Here is a 27,065-nt window from a genome sequence, read left to right on the forward strand (position 1 = left end):
GTCTTAGTAACTTAATCACCCTTTATAACCGTGGTGAGCAGAAAAGCATCTCAGCATGCACAAAACACTGAACCTTGGGGTGGATGAACTACAACAACAGCAGGCTAGATTGGGTTTTACTGATGCCCAAGAACATGACTGATTAGATAACCACATAAATTAGCAAGTGAGTGGGTTAGTATTCTTATGCATCAGAAATACAAGGAGGATATAAACATTTTCCAAATATCGAGGGATAAATAGCGGATTCCTTGTGTAAATTCTTCTATTTAGGAATAAAATTGTTTGTATCCACCATGATACACTATATTACCAAAAATTTTGAGACACCCCTCCAAATCAATGAATTCAGGTGTTGTATTTCAGGGTTTGGGCTCGGCCCCTTAGTGCCAGTGAAAGGAACTCTTAATGCTTCAGCATGCCAAGACATACAGGACAATTTCATGCTCCCAACTTTGTGGGATCAGTTTGGGGATGACCCCTTCCTGTTCCAACATGACTGCACACCAGTGCACAAAGCAAGGTCCATAAAGACCCATGGAGGTCTATGGGGTTCTTTCACTGGAACTAAGGGGCCAAGTCCAACCCATAAAAAAATCCCCGATTTAATGATTTAGAGGGGTGTCCCAAAACCTTTGGCAATATAGTGTAAATGAAGCCCAAAATGACTAAATGTAGAAAGAAGTGTACTTTCACTGGACAAATCCCATCTGGCAAAGTTTCTCTTGAGTTGAAGACAGATCAGTTTTTCTACACCTTCCATCTGGGTACTGTACCACTCAGCTTGCTATGGCTTGTCCTCTGATTTTCACACATTTGTCTCTGTCGGCATTAGCTGTGAGTGATAAAATCAGGCCATGTACATTCCCACCACAGACATAATGTGTTCCTGTAAGTATTGCATGCCAACAGTCGTGGTATTTTGAGAGGTGAGGTTGTTTAGGGCCAATGATTAATTAATTAATTAAAAAAATAAAGTTTAACAATAAAATAAAATGAATAATAAATCCATCAGAAATGGTCTTTAATATGATTCGCTATTCATACAATTATAAAGATGTTAGCATTCTTAATGTCAGCTCATGTATTAACATTCACTTGTTCTCCTATATGTCTCAGTTAATGAAAAAATTAACCAATGCCATGCATAGTCATTTTTTACAGTGGAATGGTGAGCTTTTATATAAGCAGACAGATTATATAGACATTTATGGAAGGAGTCTCAAATGTCAATGCTTTGTAAAAGTCACCACAGGAAAGTCTTCATGACAATGGACGTTGTGCTTTGGGGGTTCTTAATAAACAGGAAAACCTGCCTTTTTTTTCTCTTATCAATGTCAGGACAGAGAGAAAAAAGAGGCTGGTGAGGGAACAACACTTCAGGCTGCTACTTTTGGGGTAAATGCAATGGTAAAAGAGGAATAAAACACTACAAAATGTGCTGTCAGTAAAATAACCTACACAGCTACATTATCACACCACCCTGATTATTTTCTTTTCACAGCATATCCCTAAGTTGTTTATTCCTTACATCAAAACGGGCCTGATTTGCTTGTTTCACACTACATTTTGTGAACTTTCAACTTGCTTAATTCTGAGCAAGTGTACCATCTCTTAGCCAATAGAATTGTTTGCTTAAAAAAATCACAAATACACTGCTTTCAGAGTCCACTCCCACAGTCATTAGGTTTCATTTCTGTAATCAGATGAGCTGCCTTTCTGTGATGATAAAGAAATTGAATGTCCACAAGTTTGGAAGGTTAAATAAGGGTACAAGGAAATAGATTTCCATTTTAATTTGATATAAAAGGACATTGGATATGAGATTGAATTCTCTGATTTCATCTTTTTTGACATGGTTAGCTCTCAAGCTTGACGCTGTCTTGATGTAATGCAAAGGATTCCTGAATAGTCTTTATTTTAACAAAATTAGGTATTAACCGCTATCACAACTAATGCTACTAAAACAGCCCTCAGGTGAGGCAGCACTTCTCACACACCATGCTGCAACATTCGATCCCTATTAGAGGTACTTGTGTAATATTGTTAGACTTGCTGTTGCAATGAATTACTAAATAACTAAATCAATCACTTATTGCACAATATCATGTGGGAAAATTGTACTTTTCGTTGTGCAGTCTGGTACTGTTTTGGATGATGTAATAATGATCAGAGATAATGTTATTATAGAAATAGTAAGCCTTTAGCTTTGCACACGATGAACCTTGGAGCGTTGCTTTTGTCGGTGTCAAGTAGCAGATACGTAATAATATCAAGAATGAAAGGAAGAAAATTTACATGGAGGGCAAATGGTTTGAAGTAAAAGCACTCCCCTGAGATACACTGCAAATATTGCAGTCCTTGCTTATTTTCTGAGCTAAACAAAATTGACAACGATAACAGACAGAAATGGAATAAAATGTCTGCAGTAAAGTGACCATTTACAAAAAAGAAAAAGGTGACAATTAAATAAGATAAAACATGACACTAATAAAGTGACCAGGACGTGATATTTCAAGTCAGTGTATGTGTGAGTTTTAAATACAAGCAACAGATTGAAAATAGAATAAAGTGACTGCAGTAATAAAGAGATCACATCACACATCTGATGTTCCGCATTAGTGCATGTGTGAGTTTAATGTCCTGATAGCAGTTTGGAAGAAACTGTCCTGTAAATAAGTGGTCCTTGCACTTAAGGACCTGTGTTCTTGATGATGTTTTTGGCCCTGCTGAGATGTCTTTTAGGGAGGGCAGTGAGCAGCAGTGATATTTTGGGCTGTGTTTATTATGCTTTGGGGGAATCTCTTGACTTCTGCAGGTCAGCCTGCGTAACACACAGAAATGCAGTACCCCAGTATGCCTTACACTGTGATTTTAACTTGAAAAGATTGTCTTGGAGTAATGGGGTATAATCTAATCAGAATAAAAGTGACATCTCTAACTAATGTGTTGTATGTGAGTTGTATGAATCATGTGGGGTTGCTCTGGAAGGACTGGATACTGCTGAAACTTCACCTTCTGGGTCATTACAGTACTACATAGCTTACACAAACATAATTAGCTGTTATGCACATTAAGATTTTAGGATTTAAGTATATTTCAGACTTGCTGAAAAGTCAGACTCTGTGGATCACAAAGAAGATCTAAGCTATTTAGCTCACTTGTAGGAATATCATTTGTAACACTTATTATAATTAGTAATAAAGTGTTAGTAGTGGGTTTATGTCTAATTTTCCATCCATGCAAAATACTGTTTAGCTGAAATGCATTGCTGTTGTATATGATAATCTAAGTATCTGTACCTTTTCCCTGACCATGGATTGCTTAATAACTGCAATGGTTGCTATTTAGTGCAAGCTGTTTTGAACAGTTTACAAATTTCTAGACTACAGATTCATCTTGTGGACCATAACTGAGCTGAAAACTGAAAAAAAAAGCTTGTATGTGTTTTATTAGGGTCAAAATAGAGCAATAAACTCAAGGCTATAAACTTAGATAGGCTTACTGATAAAATGTGCTAATGATTATAACTCTTCATTAGCAAGCTGTAACTGTGTCTCTTTCCAAAAGGGAAAAAATGGGTGAAAAGTGAGTCTTCCAAGAAAAGAAAAAAGTGTTGAGTCTTCCTAGAAACATACGAACCAACCATTATCACTGAGATAAGTGGAAAGGCAGTGTTTAACTTGCTCAAATTCCACAGAAATGCCTGAAAGAACATAGTATTCAACACCATTATCAGGATTGTTGTGCTGAAAAATACGATTTGCAAGCACAGCTGAGAAAAGAGATAAATCAGAAGAGACAGGAGACAGTTTTTATTCATAACCTGGACATCAGTGATAAGGCTGATTGCTGAAAACAAACTCATGGTACATTTGTGAAAACATAAAGGCTTACAGCAGTGCTGAGCCTTCCCCAGCATCAGTCTGAAGAGAAATGTAGTTACAAACATTTAAGATCTTTCTGAACAACCAGTTGGATATATACCAAAAGTTTTGGGACACTCCTCCAAATTATTGAATTCAGGGGTTGTTTTTCAGGGATTGGGCTTGGTCCCTTAGTTCCAGTGAAAGGAACTCTTAATGCTTCAGCATACCAAGACATTTCGGACAATTTCATGGTCCCAACTTTGTGGGAACAGTTTGGGGATGTCCACTTCCTGTTCCAACATGACTGTGCACCAGTGCACAAAGCAAGATCCATAAAGACATGGATGACTGAGTTTGGTGTGGAGGAACTTGACTGGCCTGCACAGAGTCCTGACCTCAAGCCAATGGTCAAAAATCCACATAAACACACTCCTAAACCTTGTGGAAAGTGTTGAAGTGGGCTAACTCCATATTAAATTCATGTGCACGTAAAGGCAGTTTTGGAATGGCTCAGTCTCCACTCTAATTCATCCCAAAGGTGTTCTATCGGGTTGAGGTCAGGACTTTGTCCAAAATGTCTTGGTATGGTGAAGCATTAAGAATTCCTTTCACTGGAACTGGAAGAGGCCAAGCCCAAGCCCTGAAAAACAACACCTGCTTTTGATGAAAGCACTGGTATTAACTATTGTTCTGGTTTGTGGTGTTTTTGTTTGGTTTGGCCCATGTGACATAGGATAAATGTAATGTGGCCTGTTAGTTAAAATGAATTTCACACCCAAGAATTAAACCCTACTGTGGTAATGCTTTTATACGTTTTGATTATTCTCCCCACTAGATGGCAGACAGGCTCAATACCAATTCATCAGGTGGATAATTGTAGAGAACTGTATAATAATTTTCCACTGAAGGTCGGAAACAACCTCTGTATATTTAGTTGGTAAACAAAATGTTCAAAAAACCCCTTAGTTTGCGTTTTTTCATCCAAACACCATAACTGTTAGATATTATATTATGCAGAGAATCACTTAGCTAGCTTCCAGACTAGCTGCTAGTTTACAAATGTATGCTAAATAACAATATTCACACTCGTACACTTTTAATGGACCTATTTTTGCATCCTAAGAATTGATATAAATATTAAACACAGATATTTGAACCAACGTTCATTGTTTCTTCACTTTACTTCCTTTCTTTAATTTGTAAACTGTATATAAACAGTAAAACAATCAAGGTTGTGTGTTATACAGTCATGGCTGCAGGCCGAGGCCGAACGCTGGTGTACTATTGCTTAAAATGCATTAGCCTCTGTAAATAGAAACTAAAATCACGAATAACCCACATCTCAATAGTCTGTCAGCTGCAAGAGCTTTAGAAACTTGCACCAATGATTATTTAAACACATTATTTAAAAAGTTACTTAGACCATATGTGTGTCTTATGACTATTAACATATTACCAGTATGCAAGAATACTGACTAGTAACTGGTTCACCTGTGAGATGGAAATCAGTAAAAGATAATGATAATATTTCAAGTATGTCCTTTTTTTTTTGCTTCACTTCTAATTCACAAATCATTATTTGAGTAAAACTCTCCCTGTAAATAGAATGATGGGAAACATTCCCTGATAGGATCATTGCCTAGATTTATTCAACTCAACCGTGTAACCATCCAGTGTGCCCTCTTGCCTCTACAAACAGTACAGTACAAGTCATGGGAAAACAAATGAGGCGCCACAACATTTTGCAATCGAGGTAGGCAAGAGGGTTTGCGCTAACAGTTCCTCACTAAGACTTGTGCAATGTGTATGAACAGAGAAGCGGTGACATGCTGCACTGAATTAATGACTAAGGATGACAATTTATTTTATCTCTTCAGGTCTTCACATTGTCAGCTGTTCGACATCCACTCATTCGGCCAAACAGAGAAAGCTGATTCTTATAAATCTAATAAAACCTTGACTCTTATAAAGTGTCTCAGATTTACACTGGGTATCGTAACTGTCATGTTAGTGCCACTGTGGCAGCGATGTTAATCACTGTACAATTACTGTACAACATATTCTACAAAATTGTCTAGTCAAGGCTTATAATGAAAACATGAAGTCTATTTATTCAGCTACTGAGTATAGAAATAAAAATCGTATCAAGCTAATAAGCTTTACTGAAGTGTTAAGTGTTAAGGCATTGTTTATTTTAATTAACTAATCAATTAATTAACACACATTTGTGGAGTTGGGGGCTTGGTGTTGATGTTTGGGGTTGAGGGTTTGCTTCCTACCTCTGCCCTGTGTGTGTAGTTCTCCCCATGCTTCGTGTGTGTGTGTGTGTGTGTAATTGTGCGATTGTGCCAAGCAATGGATTTGCACCCTGTCTATGATGTTTACACTTTGTTCCCCAATTCCCCTGGGATAGTCTCCAAGATTTGCAGTGACATTGTATAAGTTATAGAAATTGGATGGATGTGTTTCATAATAGTTTGTATTCAAATCATATTTGCGAAACAAAAGTGAGGAAGCACAGCAATCAAGCACCATTTTTCTCTTACATGACACCTGGCCATAGCACCCAGTGCAAAATAAAAAGGTTTGTAGAGAGGTTCTGGTTGTAATAGTATAGCAGGCTTAAATCTGTGGAAAAATGTAAAACTACCAACAGGTCAGTGTTTGTAGATGTACTATTCCTAATTAAAAGCAAAATCATAACAGAATCCATCTATTTCTATTCTAATAGACGTGCCAGTCTTCTCTATGTAAAATATGTGAGTATGAACCAAGGTCAGAATATGGGATAATGGATTGTTTGGAGCCAAAAGCTTGTGATTAGTTAATTCCATCACTCCCTGATTATGTTGGTAGATAATAGGATGCACAAAGCCTTCTGTCCATCTCAGCTCTTGGTTGTCACTAGTATGCAGTATGGATGAAAATTCTAATTAGGTCATGTTGCCTTTCATTTTTGGAGAAAAAAAATCAGAGAATTCTCTACTGCTAAATCCTGTGTGAAAATAATGAGTCTTCTTGTTTTGCAATACATTTTCAATTCTTCATTTCCTCAAATTATTTGAATTTGCTGAGGCTTCAGTCTAAATGAGACACAATTCTATGAGTATGAACATCTTTAAAATCAGCAGTTTGAATATGTAAACAGTAAGTGATTAACAATTACTATCCTCACCAATTTCAGGAGATACAGTACAAATCATTTGTAATACTTTTTTTAGCAACACATTTCATTGTGAAACCAGTGTTAAAAGCTCATTACTATAAACTATTAAAGCAATTACTGCAGCAGACAGAACAGACAGAACAACAGAACTTACTGTAGCTGTCAGAGTCAGACACAAACCAAAGCTCTGTCCAGCTGCTGTTTTCCTCCATAATCGAAATGTAATTGCAAGGCTTTCAGCTCTAAAGAGGCAAGGATGAAGGGCTGGGCTCAGCATCTAATGAGCTGGCATGGTAACCACTTAGAGTAGTGGAGTGTGTGTATATGCTCCCGTAGGGGTGGTGAAAGGGCTTGAAATTAAGCATATATAATATCCACTGATAACTGCATACTGCTGTGATTAAAAAGAGAAAACGTGTACTTATATATGCAATGTGTACTGCATATGCCTGTATTAAATGGCTGTGCTTTTTATACAGATTAATGTGGCTGAGTCTGGTCAATATCCCATGTCTTCTCAGTTTAAGACAGATAGTAATCTCCAACACAAGTAGAACACACACACACACACTCACTGCACATGTGCCATGCCTATATATATATATATATATATATATATATATATATATATATATATATATATATATATATATATATATATATATATATATATATATATATATAAATAAAGAAAAATAAAGGTTCTTCCTCTGTCCCCACAACTTGTTAATAGCAGTTCCGTTGTTGTGTAAAGGATGTAGTCCTTAAACACTGAGCTTTTTGGCCAGAGGGCTGTGAGTGTATAAAGGATTTCTGGTGTAGTGTTTTGCACAATATGTACAGTATACATTTAGGAGGAAAGGGGCTGAGCATAAAATAGTAGCTAGATATCTTCACATCAAATGAAACAAATTTAGATTCTAACAATATTTGTCAAAATATATGGATCTAAAGATGAAATAATACAATATAAAATAATAAAAATAAAATAAAATAAAATAAAATAAACAAAATATAATAATATTTTATGGTCTAGAACATTAATACTAAAATATGTGAAAGGAATTCACCAGCTTCATTTAAGGTTATTATTATTATTATTATTATTAGTAGTAGTAGTAGTAGTAGTAGTAGTATATTTTTTGTTATCCAGCTTTGCTCACTTGGTTATAATGTGATTGTGACTGTCATACAGTATGCACAGCACTCTTGTACAGTTATATATTTATGACAACATTGTGTTAACACTATTTTTGTTAGGCCTGGTATGGCTTGGCAGTTGGTGCTAAACTTCATGTTTCCTAATGTCAGCACAGGATTGACAGGGTCTAATGATGGTTGAGACTAAAGGGAACAACAGTGCTCTACTAAAATTCATGGGGTGCTGCATAGTTGTTGCTGTTTCAATAGAATGAGGGCATCTTGAATGGAATCTTGCTCATTATATAACGCTAACCAAGTGGAAAATATATATGTGGCCTGAATAAAGAAATTTAAAATTGTTTTGGTTTAACTTTTTGTTATATATATATATATATATATATATATATATATATATATATATATATATATATAAATGACACATTTTTGTATGCTAAACTCGTCCTTGTCCCCTGCACATTGCATCCCTTATTACAAATCAGTCTTATAAATGTTGTTCCAATATAAACAACTTAATTCACTTATTATACAACAGAGAGATGATATAATATTCCAGCAACAATTTACACTGAAAGAGTGATGTGTTTTTGCAGAGTAGCCATGACCTAGGCACACTGACTCTTTTTTGCAAACAGGTTTGTATTAATGAATAACTGATACCCCCGATAGTCAAAGGATGTTTATAGATTTTATAGATAAAAATCTATTTTCTATTGTTTATAGATATTCCCTGGATGTTTATAGATGTAACGGGACTGATAGCCTGATTACCTGGCATATGTGATGAAGAGCAGGAGTGGATTGCATGATTTGAGGAGCAGACAATGGATCCAGTTCAATATATGATGTCATATATTCAATTCAGCTCAATTTTATATGCAGTTTTATAGCACTTTTTACAGCAGATATTGTCCCTACGCAGCTCTGCATAAATCAATTCAATTCAGTTTTATTTGTATAGCACTTTTAACAATGGACATTGTCTCAAAGCAGCTTTATAGAACATAAGAAATATAGTACAAAAGCTCAAGATTAATATTTAGACAAAAAGTCCAAGATTAATAATCCCTAATCCCGAATGAGCAAGGCTATGGCGAGTGTGACAATAAAAAAATTCCCTTAGATGATAAGGGAGGATATGGATATGAGAGATATGAGGATATGACGGATATCAGGTTGGATATTTAGATCACTAAGAAACATGTGAGGGGTGTCCAGGCAAGGAAAAACTCACCAAAATGAAAAACAACAACAAACAATCCATTGCGAGAAATCACAGGACTCAAAAAAGGAAAGACTCCCAAGAAACCCATCCTGTTTTATGTGACTCTAGTGGGATTACCATGGGATTATAAATGATATGTGTTAAATACTACTGTATTTTGTTCTGAAAAATCAGAGAAAGACATAGCGGTTAAAGGAATCTAGTCCCAAAGTCAATGGGTCCAAGTTCTTAGGAGTCCCACATGTTGTAGGATTCAGCAAGTAAACTCTCACGTCGCAAACTGCATATCCTTGTCTCCTAGACATATCCTAGTCTCATCACAAGTACAGCTTTTGTAGTATCTTTGGTATTTATCTTGAATACAGTGTACTGTTCTAAATACTTTAAGGTAATTAAGGACCACTAATGTACCTTTAAAGCTTTGCTCTAAAAAGGTAATTGAAGGTACACCAGATCCATATTCCCAGCTTGAAAAGGAAACCCCTATAGTTTCTTAGATACTGCATACTGTCTTGAGCATTCAAGGATCGTATTAAACAGTAGTCTGTGTCAGATTACTACTGCACTGTTTGTACTAGCCATTATTTTTACACCTACTATTTTAACACAGTCTAGTGTCATGTACTGTAGCGTGCACTTTGTGACCTGTCTGTTAACCCATACGTGATTCTGATTGGACAGTTCAAGGAGGCGGGGACTTGCATAGCCCCGCCCACTTCTCAAGTAAAGAGCGACTCCGGATTTAGTTAATTTCTCAAAACATTTGATGTGTAAACGCAAGAGGAAGACAGAGCTGCGATTCTCAGGACACATCCGGCCACACAAAGCGACAAGCACATCTTTTAGAAATAGACAAGGCGCCTGGAAAAGAAAAAAATAAAGTCGTAATAACGCGTTAATAGAGGGAATAAGCGAAAGCCAGGGCTGTATTTGTCTATTCATCGACTGGTAAGCCACATTACACTTATTAGTCACTTTATCATTATAAAAAGTATGTCGCTTGCTACGATCAAAATGTAGAAAAAATATTTTTCCCCATTGGAAATATTTTGTAAGACGTATAATAAATTATAAGTAAGCTTATGTAAGTAAATTTAGACTCTTTGTTTGAGTCTGGAGACCGGCTGTAGATAGACTGTTCCTGTGAGTGTCACCTCCATGTGTTCGGGTTTTTTCCGACTTTACGGTTAAATCGATGTCTCACGATGTAAATAACCAAATATCGCCGCGCACATCACTCGAAACTAATCTCTTCGTTAAAGCATCGCCGAAATAAACCAAGGGCAATAAGAGTAGCTCGCACGATTACTGCGTGAATATGAAGTATGCGCTTTTTTCTTTGTATTTGCATTGTCTATGGAGCGCCTAAAAACACAGGGTTTTGAAATAAGAATTTCACTCTTGACAGAACGACAATATGTTGCTCATTGTGCATACATTTAGAGGCATGTTTCCAGTCTGTGATCCTAATGAAATGTTTTATTCGAGGTTTACACGCGGTGAGGGTTTTCAGCCTCCTCTCTTTATTGTAACAGGATCCTCTACCGCGTGGATGAGACTCAGGCTCTCAGAGCTAACCTGATCACTACATACTTCCGTTTCAGGAAGCATTATAAAGCTGCAGACGAAGAAAACAAGCATTACATTTTCTTTCTGAATGGTAGATGATGGAGATGATCATGTCTATATTCTGTTCTTTAGGTTCGTAGCAAAGGGACAAAAGTGAATTTTTGCAAAGGGTCCGGTTTTGCAGCCACCAGTCACACGTTTTTAAGTTTTCCAACATTACCAGTAAAGGAAATGTTAAAAGTAGCTCACCGCATGTTGAAGGGGTTTTTTTTTTTCTTGTTTGTTGTAAGCATTAAGAAGAACCTACAGCTCTCTTTAGTTCTGCTCAAGTGGCTACACCATGCTCAATATGGTTTCATTTGTTACTTCTAGTCTAGCCAGGATTGAGGGATGACAACTAATGTGACATATTTAAATAGAAACTGCGCCCTGATACACATGTATTAAATATGTTTTTATTGTGTGTTAATTTGTGTTGCATTTTGTTTATTCCCACGAGGCGTTGTGTACCGCTGTGAGGTCAGGTCACAGGGGGAGATCATGTACTTGGTGTTTAGTAAGAGAAAGATGAATTCAAACATAAGGAAAAGTACATCGATTAGGAGTAACATTATGAGCACTGAGAGGTGACGTGAATAACACTGATTATCTCCTCATCATGGCACCTGTTAGTGGGTGGGATATATTAGGCAGCAAGTGAACATTTTGTCCTCAAAGTTGATGTTAGAAGCTGGAAAAATGGGCAAGCGTAAGGATTTGAGTGGTTTGACAAGGGCCAAATTGCTAATGCTAGACGACTGGATGAGAGCATCTCCAAAACTGCAGCTCTTGTGGGGTGTTCCCGGTCTGCAGTGGTCAGTATCTATCAAAAGTGGTCCAAGGAAGGAACAGTGGTGAACCGGCGACAGGGTCATGGGCGGCCAAGGCTCACTGATGCACATATGGGGAGAGAAGGCTGGCCCGTGTGATCCGATCCAACAGACGAGCTACTGTTGCCCAAATTGGTGAAGAAGTTAATGCTGGTTCTGACAGAAAGGTGTCAGAATACACAGTGCATCCCAGTTCGTTGTGTTTTGGCAGCAAAAGGGGGACCAACACAATATTAGGCAGGTGGTCATAATGTTATGCTTGGTCAGTGTAGATGGTTTTCCCTGTTAGCGCCTAAAACAAAGTAACAAATGCTTCCTTTCTCATTTACCGTTTTGTAGCAATATTCAGTGGGATATCAATTACACTTTTATAACACAGTCGTAGGGAGACAGCAAACGCCTCACTTGACATCAATGCCTGACCCCAACGATGCTCTTGTGATTGACTGAACACAAATCCCCAAAACAACACTTCAAAATCTAGTAGAAAGCCTTCCCAGAAGAGTAGAGGCCATCAGCAAAGGCAGCGGGGGGTTGGGGCAATTACATATTAATGCCCATGGCTTTAAAATGGTCATAGATGGGTGTAATGGTCAGTTGTGTCCATAATGTTTAGCCATATAGTGGTTGTATTCAGACACAGCAAAGACATGTATGAGATGACTAAGCATGATGACGCTGATTGAGGACGGTGGTATTAATATGGAAATTGAAGCTTCGGAACCTATTGTGTGTGAGCAGAGTGAACAGATGAGGAGCTGGGAGAGCTGGATAGGGTAAAGGATTAAAGCACTGCTGCACTGGTCTCTTGAGGTAGAGTTGAATTCCCACTGGTGTCACTATCAGCTGGCAGGTGAACAGCATTGTGGGTAATATCAGAAAAGCAAAAAAATTGAAAGAACTGAATCCTAAAATAAATGTTTTGTACAATTTAGGTTGACATAGATGATAAATAATCATATTCAGGGTGTTTTTCTTTCTTTGAATATATTTGACTTCAGGCCTGTCGTGTATATTGATTGTGTCCTGGACAATGTTTTTATCAGTGTACTTTGATAAGTAGGCTACTTCATGCATCAGAGGATCACATGGACCCCCATGAAGGCAGGGCCCAGGACAGCTAACCCAGTTTTACCCTCTTGGCAGAAGGGCTGCTAGACATTTAGGTTTGTAGCAGTGACAGCAGATGACCTTTAAGTGTGTCAGTTTGAGATCTTCTCTGTTGACTGTGACCTATATAAAGAGACAAGACATTGCTTGGATACTGTTCTGAGTTCATTGGACACCATTTGGCTTAACACCACACTGGAACTGGAATTTCTTTAATAATTAACAACGCCAATTTAATAATAGTAAGGGAGTTATTTATGTTCAGAAACTCGAGATCACTGATTGAAGGATCAGTGAAGACACACTGCTAAACTGTTGCTATTGATTTTACGTAAATATGTATGTTTACTTTGAATATTTATAGTAGAAGTAGTTTATGCATGAATGCTATGCTGTTGGTGGCATTGCAACTGTGTTTGACAAGAAGGATGCTGCTTTCACGAGGGTCAATGTGCAGAATGTGTCGACAAACAAGTAGTCATTGAACTACTTCTGATAGGTAAGGGCATGTCCGGTTTTATGTGAACCAGTCTGAGGCAGTGTGGTTGTGCAAACATCACTAAAGCACATACATATCTGTACTATGATCCCAAACTCTTGTCTGCTTGCTTCAGAGTAAATCAGACGAGCCAATGTGAATGGTTGTTTTTAATAATTTTGGACACTGAGGTGGGAGCACTGAGATCGGACCTTAATGTACAGTATGCGTATCTGCACGTCACCATGTGCCAAAGCATGTTGTATTTGATGTAACCAATCTTAGTCTTGCTTCTTTTGGAGAAAGAGTCAATATTTGTCTTACGTTTATGGGAAGCCAAGTTCTTTTCTTTTTTTTTTTTGCTTTGCTTTCAGGAAGCAATCAATATCATATTCTCAATTATTAATTGCTAGGATTATCCTCGCTCATTACATAGTTTTGCCTCATATTGTGATCTTCTCTTTGGCTGATTTAAAAACGTAACAAAATTCTGTCCACTGGAATCAAAACCAAAAAAGTTTTTTTTGGTGTTGATTCCAGAACCAGAGTTAATGGAAGCATCCTGACTCTGAGGTGGGGGTTGGGTGTCCGCTGTTCTGTGGTCGAACTTAATGACCAAACGGTCAGATCAAAACCAATGTACTCAAACTATGATGGAACCCATCATTTCTTAAATACTTTATGATATTATATAAAATGTATATTATTGTAACACTGCAAGATACATGCAAATGAAGTAGATAATAACAGGACTGCAGAGATTTGATTCAAGTACCTATGGTTTGTCAAAACTCAAATCCTGAGTACTCATCAGGACTACCTGAGTGTAGATAGTTGCAGTGTTCCAGCATGAAACAGCATTATAATTAACTATGTAGTACTGGTTGTTGTGGTGTTCCTATTGTAACGTTTTAGGTCAGTGGTTATTTGTCAAGCCTTCATAGCTTTGTGTAGCTATTAAGTAACAAGAATTGTGTGATCAGGGGAGCTGCAGTATAAAAAGGAAAAGGTGATAAATAAATACTAGGAATGTGCAAACGATCCTGCTGCAGTTTAGATTGGTATAATCATTAAAACTTGGGGCACATGTTTAGGAGCTTGTTCTGGACAGAACCCATGGAAATGACTGAATGTTGAGCAATTGTAATTGTGAAACCTTGAATTCCTCCTTTAATGGCATTTCTGTGAAATTGTGAGAGACAATCTTGGTTCCACCTATTGCGCTTTCCTAATGACAATATAACAATGCTTAATCTGTAGCCCGTCCTGTGCTTTTCCACTGCAACACCAAAACTGTTTCAGAAATTATGCTGGTATGGGACCAGCAGTGAACAGGAAGCACGAGTTGTTTTGCAAATACGTTCTCTGTTTCCAAGAATGTGTGTCGATGCTAGCGTGGGATCTTTGGAAAGGTAGAATCTGCAGTATTGCTTATTGGGAACAAGTACAAGGCTCTAATGCATGACCTTCTTACTAGAGCAAGAATGAAAGCATAGGCCTGGAAATCTCAACGCTTTAACCAAACTTAGAGCCATGTTGCATATTTCTTAGATGAGGATAATCAGGTGGCGGATTGGCGAACTTTTACATTTTTTTTGCTGTTGTTCTGTGTGAGATATGTGCACACAATTATATAAAATATGGCTCCTGTACACAGTTTCATCACTGGCAGAAATGAATTGTCATTGAACATTAAAGGGATGCCTGTCTGTATAGATGGATGAATGTCTAGTCAGATATCCTGACCCAGATTTAATAAAAAAAAAATACTTAGCTATCCATAGCCTTGATATTTTGAGGGGTAGCATAATGGCAGGTTGGGAAAACTTAACCTTTAAAAGCAAGTGTAGGTCCATATCTGATTCTATTAACACTACAAAAACATGAGCAATATTTTGCCCGTTATTGATTTCAAACCTACTTCTACTTTTCAGCACTGGAGAATATTACTAACATTTTGAGCTACAAATTATAGAACTCTTTAACAACAGAATGTTTAGCGTTAATTGGTAGCCAAGAAAAGTCACAATGAGATATTTATTTTATGGAGTTTGTTCAGCAAAATTTATATTATTGATAAATTCTTCTAAAAATAAAAGAATGGCGTGGTTAGAGCTGATGTGGTGTTTCCAAAATACAATACAAATCTTCTTTTTCCTGACCATTTTAGTCAAAGTGGACCAAAGAAAATATTTTGAGAGAGTCTAGTCTGGTGAATATTTTGGAAAGCCGTGGCTTGGTGACGTGCCAGCATGCTAACATGATTTCAAAACGGTGTTGTTAAAGTGGTAGTTTACGAGGCGCTATTGGCCCGAGTCCCTTATTCTAGGCACAGTCTCTTTTAAGCCGATGAGGTACATGTTCTGGTATGAGAGCCCCTTTTCACTTCAAGCTTTCCACACTATGCAAGACCTGCCTGTGACTCTGTTTGTTTGGGTGTGCTTCATACGTTAACTCTATCCAGAAGTAGCTCTGACGTGTTGTGTACAAAGTGTGGCTAAAAATGACTCAAATTTCTCAAGAAAACTTAAGGGGAAAATACGTCCAAAGCCCACAATACTGTCTGATTTTCCAAACGTCTGGAAAATATTTATTGACTTTCAAGCACAGTAGGAGTAATAACCACCTTTATAACCATTTCTCCCAGTTTGGCACATCTTCCTGTCAGAATACAAACAAGCTGTTATGGAATAATATACCATATCATGGTATTGTAGATATCTTGGTTATTGGTAAGCCTTTAGAATAAGTTATTTTATGGTAGCTGTGTAGGCAGTGTGGAAATGTCTAATGTTTGTGAATGCCCATGTTTAAAATTAGTATTCTCTTTAGAAATAAATTAGAAATCTCTGAATAACCTCAAATAGGTTTCATTGTCTCAATCAACCCAGTGATTGAGATAGATCATGACAAAAAGGATTCAGTAATTCAAGTAATGAAAATATGTATAATATGGCCCAAAAGTTTGTAGACACCTGACCATCAAGCACCAAGCCATCGAGCACACAGTTGTATAGGATATCATTATATGCTTTTGTAATTCACTGGAACTAAGAGACCCAAGCTTGTTCCTGCATGACATTGCCCCTGTGCACAAAGCTCTATGAAGACATGGTTTGCCAAGGCTGTGAAAGAACACACTTTGAATGCTGACTGTACACTAGGTCTTTTGGGAAAGGCTTACCAGAAGGGTGGAGGTTGTTATAACAGCAATGGGGGATTCAATTCATGACAATGTGACATTCAAAAAGCACATATGGGTGTAATCGTTATAAACCTTATAGTGTACATTCACCAGCCACCCAACTACATATATGATAGAAATGTAAAAAATATTATGAAGACCTATTTAAAAATGTAGGTTTGATAATTATCAGAGTTGTCAACTGAACAAAAGGAATGACTCCAGTGCCCAATACCAGTGCCTTCACCATAATGACTTCAAAATGATTGAATTATTATAAAGGATTAATATTTAGTGCACATTTTGTGTTGCTGTTCTCGACTGTCATTAGCTAAGTAATGATTTTAAAAATCCACTTGTATTGTTTGATATGGGTTAGATATGAGATATTCCCATCATTCCATAGAAGGAGAATTGCTCATCTTAATATTTATGGGAAATTCAGGATAAACTATGAGCAAATTATTAGTGATTGTGAATCTAAAGTGTTTTTATGAGGTTTATTATGACTATTAAAAGCTTGATATCATGAAACAGATGTTCTATAATCTCAGGCGCAGATGTAAAAACTCCAACCACGTCTAAGTCCCAGATTGTTTCACCACATAAGCATAAAATTCTCCATCTGTATGTTCGGAAATAAAGAAGATTGAAGGTCACAGAGCTCAACACCTACAGATTTTCACCTGAGAAACGCCACTGATTCTCTTGAAATGTACTGTTAATCCTGGTATCTGCAGTGTTATTTCTGTCAGTGATCTGGCTTATTCTCTGAATGCTTTTGAGGACAGTGATTATTAACGGTATTTGGCTGCTCTTCATTGGCTATCCCCTGTTTAAACTTGCTCTGTCCCAGGTTTGACCTTCTGTCTATGCCAACTGAATGGCCTGTGGCTATGTCATGCCACCTTGATTTTCAGAAGCACACAGTGCTGCGCTAAATTTACCAGCATATGTGAACGAGCCTCGGGTTGCTTGTTGGCTTTCATTATTTAGTAGCATAGCATGTAGAAAATGATGGATATCAGTATTTAAGGCACTGATACTGGACGTTCTTGGACACAGGCGTATACAGAGGACGTGGAAGCCAGCACTGAGTGTAGAGGGCCTTCGATGAATAATAATTTTCATCTTCTAATATGACACAGTTTACATAAAAACTTACTTTTAACTTATACCATACCCTAGATCCATAAAAATAGAAAATAAAATGATGTGTACGTCTTTTCCACTCTGCCATTAAGAAGAATACGTTTGTCAGTTGGAGCTGCTTTTCTTGGAGAAAGTCTGTTTCTAGGAATCACCTATTCCTAGTCTTCAATAGTTTTTTTTTGTCATATTCAGCAAACAAGGGAAGAGTATGATAAGAGTTGTTGACGATCTTGCTTCACATGTCATGTGCAATTCTGTAAAGTCGTCATTTTATTTAACTGTCAAACACATGCACTATAAACGCTCACGGCATTCTGAAGTTCATCCTGGACTCTTCTCTGACGTGACTCTGACAAAGCTTAAACGGTTGGATATTAAAAGCATCCATTTAACTAACATCAGAGAACACAATGCACAGGGCCACAGGCCAAAACCACACATTCATGTAGATCATTCAAATAAAAATTAGACTTAGTTTTAAGGGATGATATTAACAAATATTGACTTTTTCATGGCGTCCACCAAGGTCTTAACAAATAAAACTAAACAAATAGTCAAAGACAAATCTAACCTCAGAAATGAAAAATAATAAAGTATATATTTAAAATAGTTAAATATATTCAGTTCAATGATATATGTTGTTATTTAACATTTAATGAATGCATAAAGAGAATAACTGGAGAAAGATACTCCCCGTTTTGCTCTTTGCAACAGAGGCAGCAGGGTTGTTTTAGCCATGCTGAAGAGAGGGCTAGGTTAAAATATGACTCAACAGCTGGGTGATTCCCCGTCAATGGCTGGACTGTTCTCTGCTTCTTCCAGAGTTTCACTGGGGCTCCAGTGCTCTCAGCCAAATTCTATTATAGGTCTAGTAAGAGTGTCAGCTACACATGTAGCTGTAGCAATACAGAATTTCATTGCACTTATAAATGATTTACTCGACTGATTGAGAACCAGTCTTAATGGTCAAACTTAAATTCAGTTATCTTTTTAGGAGGTCAGTAGTACAGAGGTTCATGTCTGTTTTGCATTAATAACCTTGATTGTTTAACCAGGGCCTCTCAACTTTACTCCCACTGGAGGCCCACTACCCTGCATGGTTTCAGGTTTCTGATCCAGCCAGTAGAGGCGATAATTAGCTCATGAGCTGGATCAGGTTTTGTTGCAAGTAGGGGTGTATATCTTATATCTTCAAATGTGTAGTGTACATACACTCACCTAAGGTTATCTAAATATCTTCAAATGTTCATGTGTATACACTCACTATTAGGAACACGTTTACACCTACACATTAACGCAATTATCTGATCAGCCAATGGTATGGCAGCTGAATAATGTAAAAATGCATGCAGATATCTATATATGTATTAAAAGCTTCAGTTTATGATCACATCGAACAACAGAATTGAGAAAAAGTGTGATGTCTGTGACTTTAACTGTGGCATGGTTGTTGGTGCCATAACAGCTGGCTGAGTATTGCTGTAACTGCTGATCTCATTGGATTTTCACACACAAGAGTCTCTGGAGTTTACCTACAATGATGCAAAATAAAACTTTTTGTGGGTGAAAATGCTTTGTTGATAAGAGAGGTCAGAGGAAAATGGCTAGATTGGTTCAAGCCAACAGGAAGGATATAGTGACTCGGACAATCACTCTATACAACTGCGGTGAGAACTCAAAACACAAAAACATTCAAATTTGAGGTGGATGGGCTACAACAGCAGAATACCATGTTGGGCTTAACTCTTGTCAACCAAGAACAGAAATCTGAGATAATCATGTTTATAGAAATGGGACAGATTAGAAAAAAGGTCTTTTATCCAATTTTCAACTGTCCAGTTAATGTGACCTTGAGTTTGAGTTTGAAAACTTTGATAGCAGCGACATAAAAATGCATGGAGACACAATTTATCATTATCTCATCTATGTGATCTGACTACTACATAAAGGCTGTTAGTTGTTTCTGCTAAGAGACTTTATGCTTTGCAGAGGTAGGAGTCGTGTTGAACACTCGCACATACAGAACCTGGTGCCTATTATTTCTTGCATGGAGCCTGTCCAATCAGAGATGAGCATCCTGGTTAACGGGAAAGGTCATGACCTTGGGGACGATATGAATGTGCCAATGAAGACAATAGCAGAGGAAGACCCGTAAGCATGCTTTTATTAATCACTCTCATGATTTTGTGCATAATTTATTTAGTACCCATGCTGCATGTCTAAATGTAAAAGCGTGCTTGTTATATATGTAAATGATTTGTGTCTATTTTGTCAATGATGTAAATGTTGTAATAATTCTTACCTGCAGTCCTGCTTATAGATTTAGACCGTCTTAGATGACAATTTAAAACGTTTTTTGTTTTTCTCTTTAAGGCTTTTTGTCTGCTTTCTAAATTCATAATTTAAGAATGACAATAAAATCCAATCCTTGTTTCATCAGTCTACATTTATTTGTTTAATAGATGAGGTTCAGGGTTCTTAGGTAGTGATGCTCTTTGATATTCTTCATTACTACAACTGGCCCTTTTTAACAATCATTAACACTCATCAGAATGATGCTTACTTGCTTATCGTTTCTATTTGGAACCCCACAAGCACAAAGTGACTGACTATATTCACATTCTTTATCTGAATGTTCAAACATAGGCCTATAGAAAGATGTGTAGGTTTCTGATCATTTCTATTTTCCAGCAAGCACTTTTGGTAAGGTTATTGATTGGTGATTGCAATTTTTCCTCTGATTAAGTTTTAAGGTTCTATATAAATTTATGAGTAGAACTGCACAGCTTTTTTTCAGATTATAATCATTTTGTTCACTACTATATATTGTGTATGAATGTTTATATAGTTACAGCATGTTGAATTGTGCTGGAATGGAGTGTTTTCTTGATCGGGTCATTTCTAAGTGCATTGCATGTTTGCCTTGTTTTTGTGCTTACGTTGGACGACGGATCATGTCTCGCTGCCTGCTCTAAGAAATGGCACTCAAAACAGGTATGTTAAAACGCCTGAAGGTTTATTTGAATCTCTAGACTAACTTAAACCTAAGTTTGCTGCTATTGTGATGAATCTTGATCACATTTCATCTTACGTTAGAATTACAGACAGTAACACATTTTCTGTGCCGCTGTCTGATAGATATGATGATCCTGATGGAACCCTGGCTGAAAATGTGGAGTTTCTGCCTGGCGGTGAGGGCAAAAAGCCACGTTTCACTGATGTAAGTTAGATAAACCATCTCTGAGGCCAGTTTCTGTTTACAGATTTTTATCGCAATGGTTGTGCTAAGCCTGTATGTAATACCAAATGTACATATGAAGTACATATCAACTGCATATTTGAATAATATATATGTTGGATTTTTTTCTTATACTTTATATGTTTATTTTGGCAGTTTGAAGGAAAGACCTCTTTTGGCATGTCCGTCTTCAATCTCGGCAATGCTATCATGGGCAGTGGGATTCTGGGTCTGGCTTATGCTATGTCCAACACCGGCATCATCCTCTTTTTGTAAGTCTGAAACATTTCTCACGATCACAAACACATAGGCATGAGCAACATCAAGGCATTTTGTATTTCCTATATTTAAAAGATATCAACTGCACCGCAAACTGCATTTATGAATTTGTTAACTTGTAAACGATTTTGTTTACCACAAGTTCAGTTACATTTATTTGTATGCTGCTTTAATCACAGTCATTATCCCAAGGCAGAGAGTAACAGAGTGCAGAGCATCTTGGCTTCTCTCTATTGTGGATCAAATTGTGTTTGCTATTTCTGTTTCTTAACATTCTAACATATTTCTTAACTAATAGTGATTTTTTTGTTATGAAAAATATAATCCCTAAACCACTATGCATCCAAACCCTACTTACTTTCTGGTAGTATATCTATTAAATCAGAATTGTATTTAAAACCCTTTCTGTGTTTAGTTCTGCAAGTGATGGCAGAGGGAATTGACAAATAGGTCTGACACGCTGCTTAACCACACACTCTCCCCTGACCTTAAGGAATGCCATCTATCACGAGTAGCAACCTTGTTTCCTAAAGAGGAGAGGAAAAGGCATGTCCTCCAGGATGTCAAGCAACTCTCTGCCCCTCCCACACCAGTTTTCCATCACTCAGCTCGGCTTTACCTGCTGGCCAAAGCCCCTCCTCCTAAAAGTTTCCATGACTCAGTCTCTGTCCTGCGTTTAGGGTTATGCTCCTACCCATGAAAACTTTCCATCTGTTGCTCCTGCCCCTTCTGTGCCTGGAAAGGCCAAGTCTGAAATAGTCCTCGCGCTCCACTCCCAAACCACCCCTCCCCCACCTGCAGCAAAGTCTCGCCCCCTCCCCTTATACGGCCATCAGATCTCATTCGCTCATCTGACTGGATTCACCGTCTGACCTGTCTTAGTCTGGCTTACACAGCAGAACTGAAATCAAGCTTAGGTGTCTTTTGTATCACACATGCCACTGGACACCATGGCTCTGATTACCTGGAAGGCTGATCCTTCTACTTAAGAACACAACTTGACCTGCAGACACATAAACTATACATAAACACAAGTTGTGTTGAACTAAAAGTCATTCATGCTCTCACATGCTTTACATAGAAATGAAGTTACAGTATAATCAATATATACAGATTATGGTTTTTAATAGAAAGCAGGGTACATAGGGTATCCTGTTATTACCATATACCATAAGATATTTATATCTGTACTGGTTTTACTTTATGCAGGAAGAGGTGAGGTGTGTGTTAGTGATCAAATATGGCTGAATGCATAAAGCAGATATCTGTTTGGAAATTTAAATCCTGTCAGATCTGACCGCTGACATTGCCACAATGCAGAATTACAGAAATTTGTGTCCAGGTGAATAATGCACAAGTTTGACATCAAATAATTACCACTGAAATTGTACGAAATTTCTGAGACCATAAGGAACAATGAACTACTTAGCTTTACACTTTACCGCTCAATTCCTCACGCCTTGTGCAGTTCTTTATGCAGCGAGAAGATCAAGTCAGAATTCATTTTGGTGTGAAACGCAAATGAGTTATGACTTCAGCTAGACATGCAGACGGCTGCCATCTGTGCCAGCAGTGGAACACTGAATTGCTTTTACTGAAATTCTCAGCTAGACCAAGCTGAGGCCGGTAGATCATTCATACCACAATTGTCATGGGAGTTATGCAAGTTTAATAGAGCTTTTCACATGCCTCATACCATGTTCCACAGCACTACAAATCAATCAGTAATCAAACATTAATTCAGCTGTGGCTTTCCCGTAATCATCAGCAAACTTGACTTCTCACAATTGCTGGTGTTTTGTAAGTGGAAATTCGGTTATCAGCCTGTGTGTCAGGCGTTAACGTCACAAGCATTTGCCTACGCACACACTCCAGCAAAGAACACGAGGGCATCAGTGGGGTAACTCGCTGGTCTGGGAATGGCGGTGACTGTAACGATTTCAGGATTGCTGAGTGATGAAATTTTTGCTCTCATCTAGTAGGTCATGGCAGGCAACCCATTGCTCCATCCAAACCTTGGCACTGGGTTGTGAACACAAAGGGTCATGGGAAATGCTCTCGATCCAAAAAGTGGGCCAATAGAATATTCACTGCACAATTTCTCACAGAATTCCTGTGCCTCCTGAACACCTACTCAGTCGGGTTAAACTAGTTTGTATTGTCCATACACAAATGCTACTTTGAAAAGGAAAAAAAAAAATTCTACTGTTCGCAGATGCTTTTGTTTTTTACACTTTCTCATTGGTCAGGCACTCACAAGTGACCATAGAAACTAAAACAATCGCACATGAATGAACTAAACTCAAAGAAGCTTTCATAATTTTTTTTAAGATATGGCCTATATTAAAATGCGAGTGTTTCTGTTACGTGTTCATTCCTCACACTAAGTCTTCTGTGTCCCTGGTTAAGAAAAACGAACTGACTCGGCTGAACCCTCAGCGATGATTTTTTATAAAGTCTAGGTTGCTGAAACAAAATGTGGAGCCATTTCATTACAGTATTATTATACCATGCTGTAAAAAAAACAACAACAGTGCAGCAGTGGTTAGGCTCAGCAGTTTAACATATAGTTGTTTTTTTTCCACAACTGATTAACTGATTCCACCTAGGCAGTGAATTCTGCCGTTGAAGACCAGGCCTTGGAGTATCATAAATGAAATATAAAGTTAAATAAAATCTTCAAGTTGCCAACTTCATATGTAAAGTTGTGGTTTTCATGACATACAATTAGACATAGTCTTATGAAACTACTTCTCTAACACATTCAGGCCTGCAAGCCACAGGGTAACAGTACTATAACATGAATATTTTCAAAATCTGTAGTTTTTGCTCTGTAAATTCTTTAGGATATTAAGAATTCAGAGACTTTTGAAAATGTTATATTGTGTTACCAAGCCCGATTGTGTTTGCAGAGAAATCTATTCATATATCATAAAAGCACAAACTAGGGGAATGCTTAATATATATATTTAAAAAGATTACTTAAGACATATTGTTCTGATTCAAATAATAGTAATAGAAGTATAAAAGGTGCTGCATATAAGTTACATGTGTTTTTTTTTCTGCGTTTCTGGTCAGGTTCCTCCTCACAGCAGTTGCTATTCTTTCATCCTACTCCATTCACCTCATGCTAAAAGCCTCTGGTGTTGTGGGTGAGTTCATACCTGGTTCTGTGACTGTAATCTTCTGATCTTTTAATTAACTCTTAATTATTTGGGGGTTGATTAAACAGTCAGAGTTTTCTTTTCATGTTCTAACAATGCTTCCAGGAATCAGAGCCTATGAGCAGCTGGGTTTCCGGGCTTTTGGGACACCTGGCAAAATGGCAGCTGGAATTGCTATAACACTGCAGAACATCGGAGGTGAGAAGAGCCTCATGTACTGGATTGTTCTGTGTATATATAATCTGAGCTGTGTATATGGGATAGTGTGTAAATGTGTAGAATGTATACAGAAACATGGAATGATTCGTTTTTGGACAGGATTTTTTTTTTCATGTTTCACTAAACTCATGTTTAAACTTTGCATTGAAAATGAATAGAGCTGTGATTACAGTGGCATTCATTTGTTAAAGGTTTGCATGCCGTGATTACTGCTAGATTAGCGTGAACAGTGATTTACTAAACCAGAAATTTAGGGAAGGACAGGGATTAAATTTGCATATGCCAGTTTTTTGCACCATTTACAACATCTTAACAATGAGAGAGTTTACTGAAACGATGTCTTCAAATACAGGTGTGCATGTGTGTGATGAGCTTCGGTTTGTTCTTCCAGGAGATCTCTCTGACACCACCAACTATTCAGAACAATGCAAAAATATATTCCATATTTTCCCTCCTCACTCCTTTGCACTCGACATCATTTATGCAATCTTTCTAAATCCCCCACAGCATGCCCACTACATTCACACAACATTCATCAGACTGCGGACACGGCAAATGCATACCATTTTTTTATGGCCTGGGTTCACCAATATTGGAACAAGGAACAGAAAATACTGATAAATTATGTTATGGTAATTAAGTATTAAAAGGGGATTTACTACCACCTGGGAAAAATCACCATAAATGTATATATTTTTAATTAAGCTTTCAGTTAGTTTAGCTGATGTAAACATAACTTTATTGACTTGCATCCTTCTTTTTTCTGATCCCTTTTGCTGGGCTCATCCAATGTATCCATCCAGGAAGTGATTCATTAAAACAGTTCCTTAATAGCAATATTGTGTAGAAAAGCAGGATATATGCAGTGTTATATCACATATCCTCAACTCTGACACATTATTGTATGCTTCACAGCTATGTCCAGCTACCTGTTCATCGTCAAGTCTGAGTTTCCTCTGGTCATCCAGGCCTTCTTGCAGGCAGATGTCAACTCTGGGTAAGTGATTCAGGCTTGGTTAAAGAAATATGTCTGTGAACACATGGTAGCAAGGTTGGGTGACTGGAAATTGTAGTGTAATGGTGGAAGATCTTTTCTTGAATAAAAGTTTTTGACATAAAAACCAAAAAATTGAAATGACACCATACACTTGGCGTGTATATGATGTGGCTGTTCCAATTCAGCTCCAGATCTGGCGATCTACTGCTCTGTGAAATCTAAATCTAATCCCAGTGTAATGCTTTTCAAGACATTGATTTGCTAGATCATGTGATTTAGCTTAGATTAGTGTTTCAGGCTCGTCTATCATTAGCATCTATTTCTGTGTTACCCAGACACTCGACTCGACGTATAGGAACCATGCACACTGTATGGTCACAAGGTTGTGGACACCTGACTGTAAAAAGACATTCCTGACCATTGTGTGCTTCCAGTTTTGTGGCAACAGCTTGAGGAAGGCCTACGTGTGTCCGATGGTCAGGTGTCTACAAACCTTTGGCCATGTAAGTGTATACTCACAATGCTGATTTAGTTCCCTGAAGTCTATTAATGACGTGTGTCAAGGTAGTGAGTAAATTCCCAGCTCTGTGTTATCTAGGAAGTCGTTTTATCCTTGTTTTATAAGCTGTGAGTTTTATGTTTTTATTCAGTAAAGCATCTGGTTACTACTACTATTTTTTTTTTCGCTTGGCACTGCTAAGGGTAAATACCTGTGATCTGTCACGACTGCCCTCAGAAATCTCAAACAAGTACAAAGAGGAGGTGTGGCAGCAGAATTGAACCAGAATTGGGCAGCTATGTGAAGCTCAGCACCTGATTGGCACTTTACTGCCACTCCTCTGTCCCACTCCTGATGACAACCATCGTAACAGCAGCTGCCATCATAGCATTAACGTGACTTACACGCATGCCTGATTCCTCCCCCTTCTCTCACTCCTTTTTTTTTCTTTTTTTCTTTTTGAAGCTAAAATCAGATGCTTTCCTGGCACTGGAGTCACTTGCTTTCTCTCTGTTTACATCCATGTTTGGCATATTAACCGCGCATGCTAGCACAGATCGTCAGAGGACAGCAGATATCCCTCAGAAACAAAATGAACTTTAAGTAGCCTGTATTTTCTCTGATGTTTCATATGACTGTGTGAGAGTAGCCCTTCCATGCACACAAGACCAGTTATTCCTTTGTTTAAAACATATTTAAATAAAGATGTCACATTTTTTTTATATCCTTGCAGAGATATATGGAAGTACTTGAAGTTTATATGGCATAGAAACACCAAGATTATAAAAAAGTAGTCTATAAAAATGATTTATTTCCAGTAAGTTTGCCTTCTATGCAAAGCCGCACACAAAACCACCATTAATCTATCAGTAACGCAAATTGAAAG

The 27,065-nt window shown here is 37.6% G+C and overlaps 1 protein-coding gene across 2 annotated transcripts in view; it reads left to right on the forward strand.

Moving 5' to 3' along the window:
- Positions 1 to 10,162: 10,162 nt before the first annotated feature.
- slc38a3b (solute carrier family 38 member 3b) overlaps positions 10,163 to 27,065 on the forward strand; it is a 28,624-nt gene continuing 11,721 nt past the window's right edge. Inside the window, exons 1-8 of one of the 2 annotated variants that reach the window (XM_058402905.1) lie at positions 10,163 to 10,369; positions 19,773 to 19,934; positions 20,760 to 20,777; positions 20,922 to 21,003; positions 21,178 to 21,293; positions 24,379 to 24,452; positions 24,570 to 24,662; positions 25,599 to 25,680. In XM_058402905.1, the coding sequence (XP_058258888.1) occupies positions 19,831 to 19,934; positions 20,760 to 20,777; positions 20,922 to 21,003; positions 21,178 to 21,293; positions 24,379 to 24,452; positions 24,570 to 24,662; positions 25,599 to 25,680 (569 nt within the window). In that variant the 5' untranslated portion in view covers positions 10,163 to 10,369; positions 19,773 to 19,830. The remainder of the gene's footprint in view (positions 10,370 to 19,772; positions 19,935 to 20,759; positions 20,778 to 20,921; positions 21,004 to 21,177; positions 21,294 to 24,378; positions 24,453 to 24,569; positions 24,663 to 25,598; positions 25,681 to 27,065) is intronic. The other variant, XM_058402904.1, reaches the window with a different exon arrangement.

This window comes from Hemibagrus wyckioides, linkage group LG11, assembly GCF_019097595.1.
Source record: "Hemibagrus wyckioides isolate EC202008001 linkage group LG11, SWU_Hwy_1.0, whole genome shotgun sequence".
NCBI lineage: Eukaryota > Metazoa > Chordata > Actinopteri > Siluriformes > Bagridae > Hemibagrus > Hemibagrus wyckioides.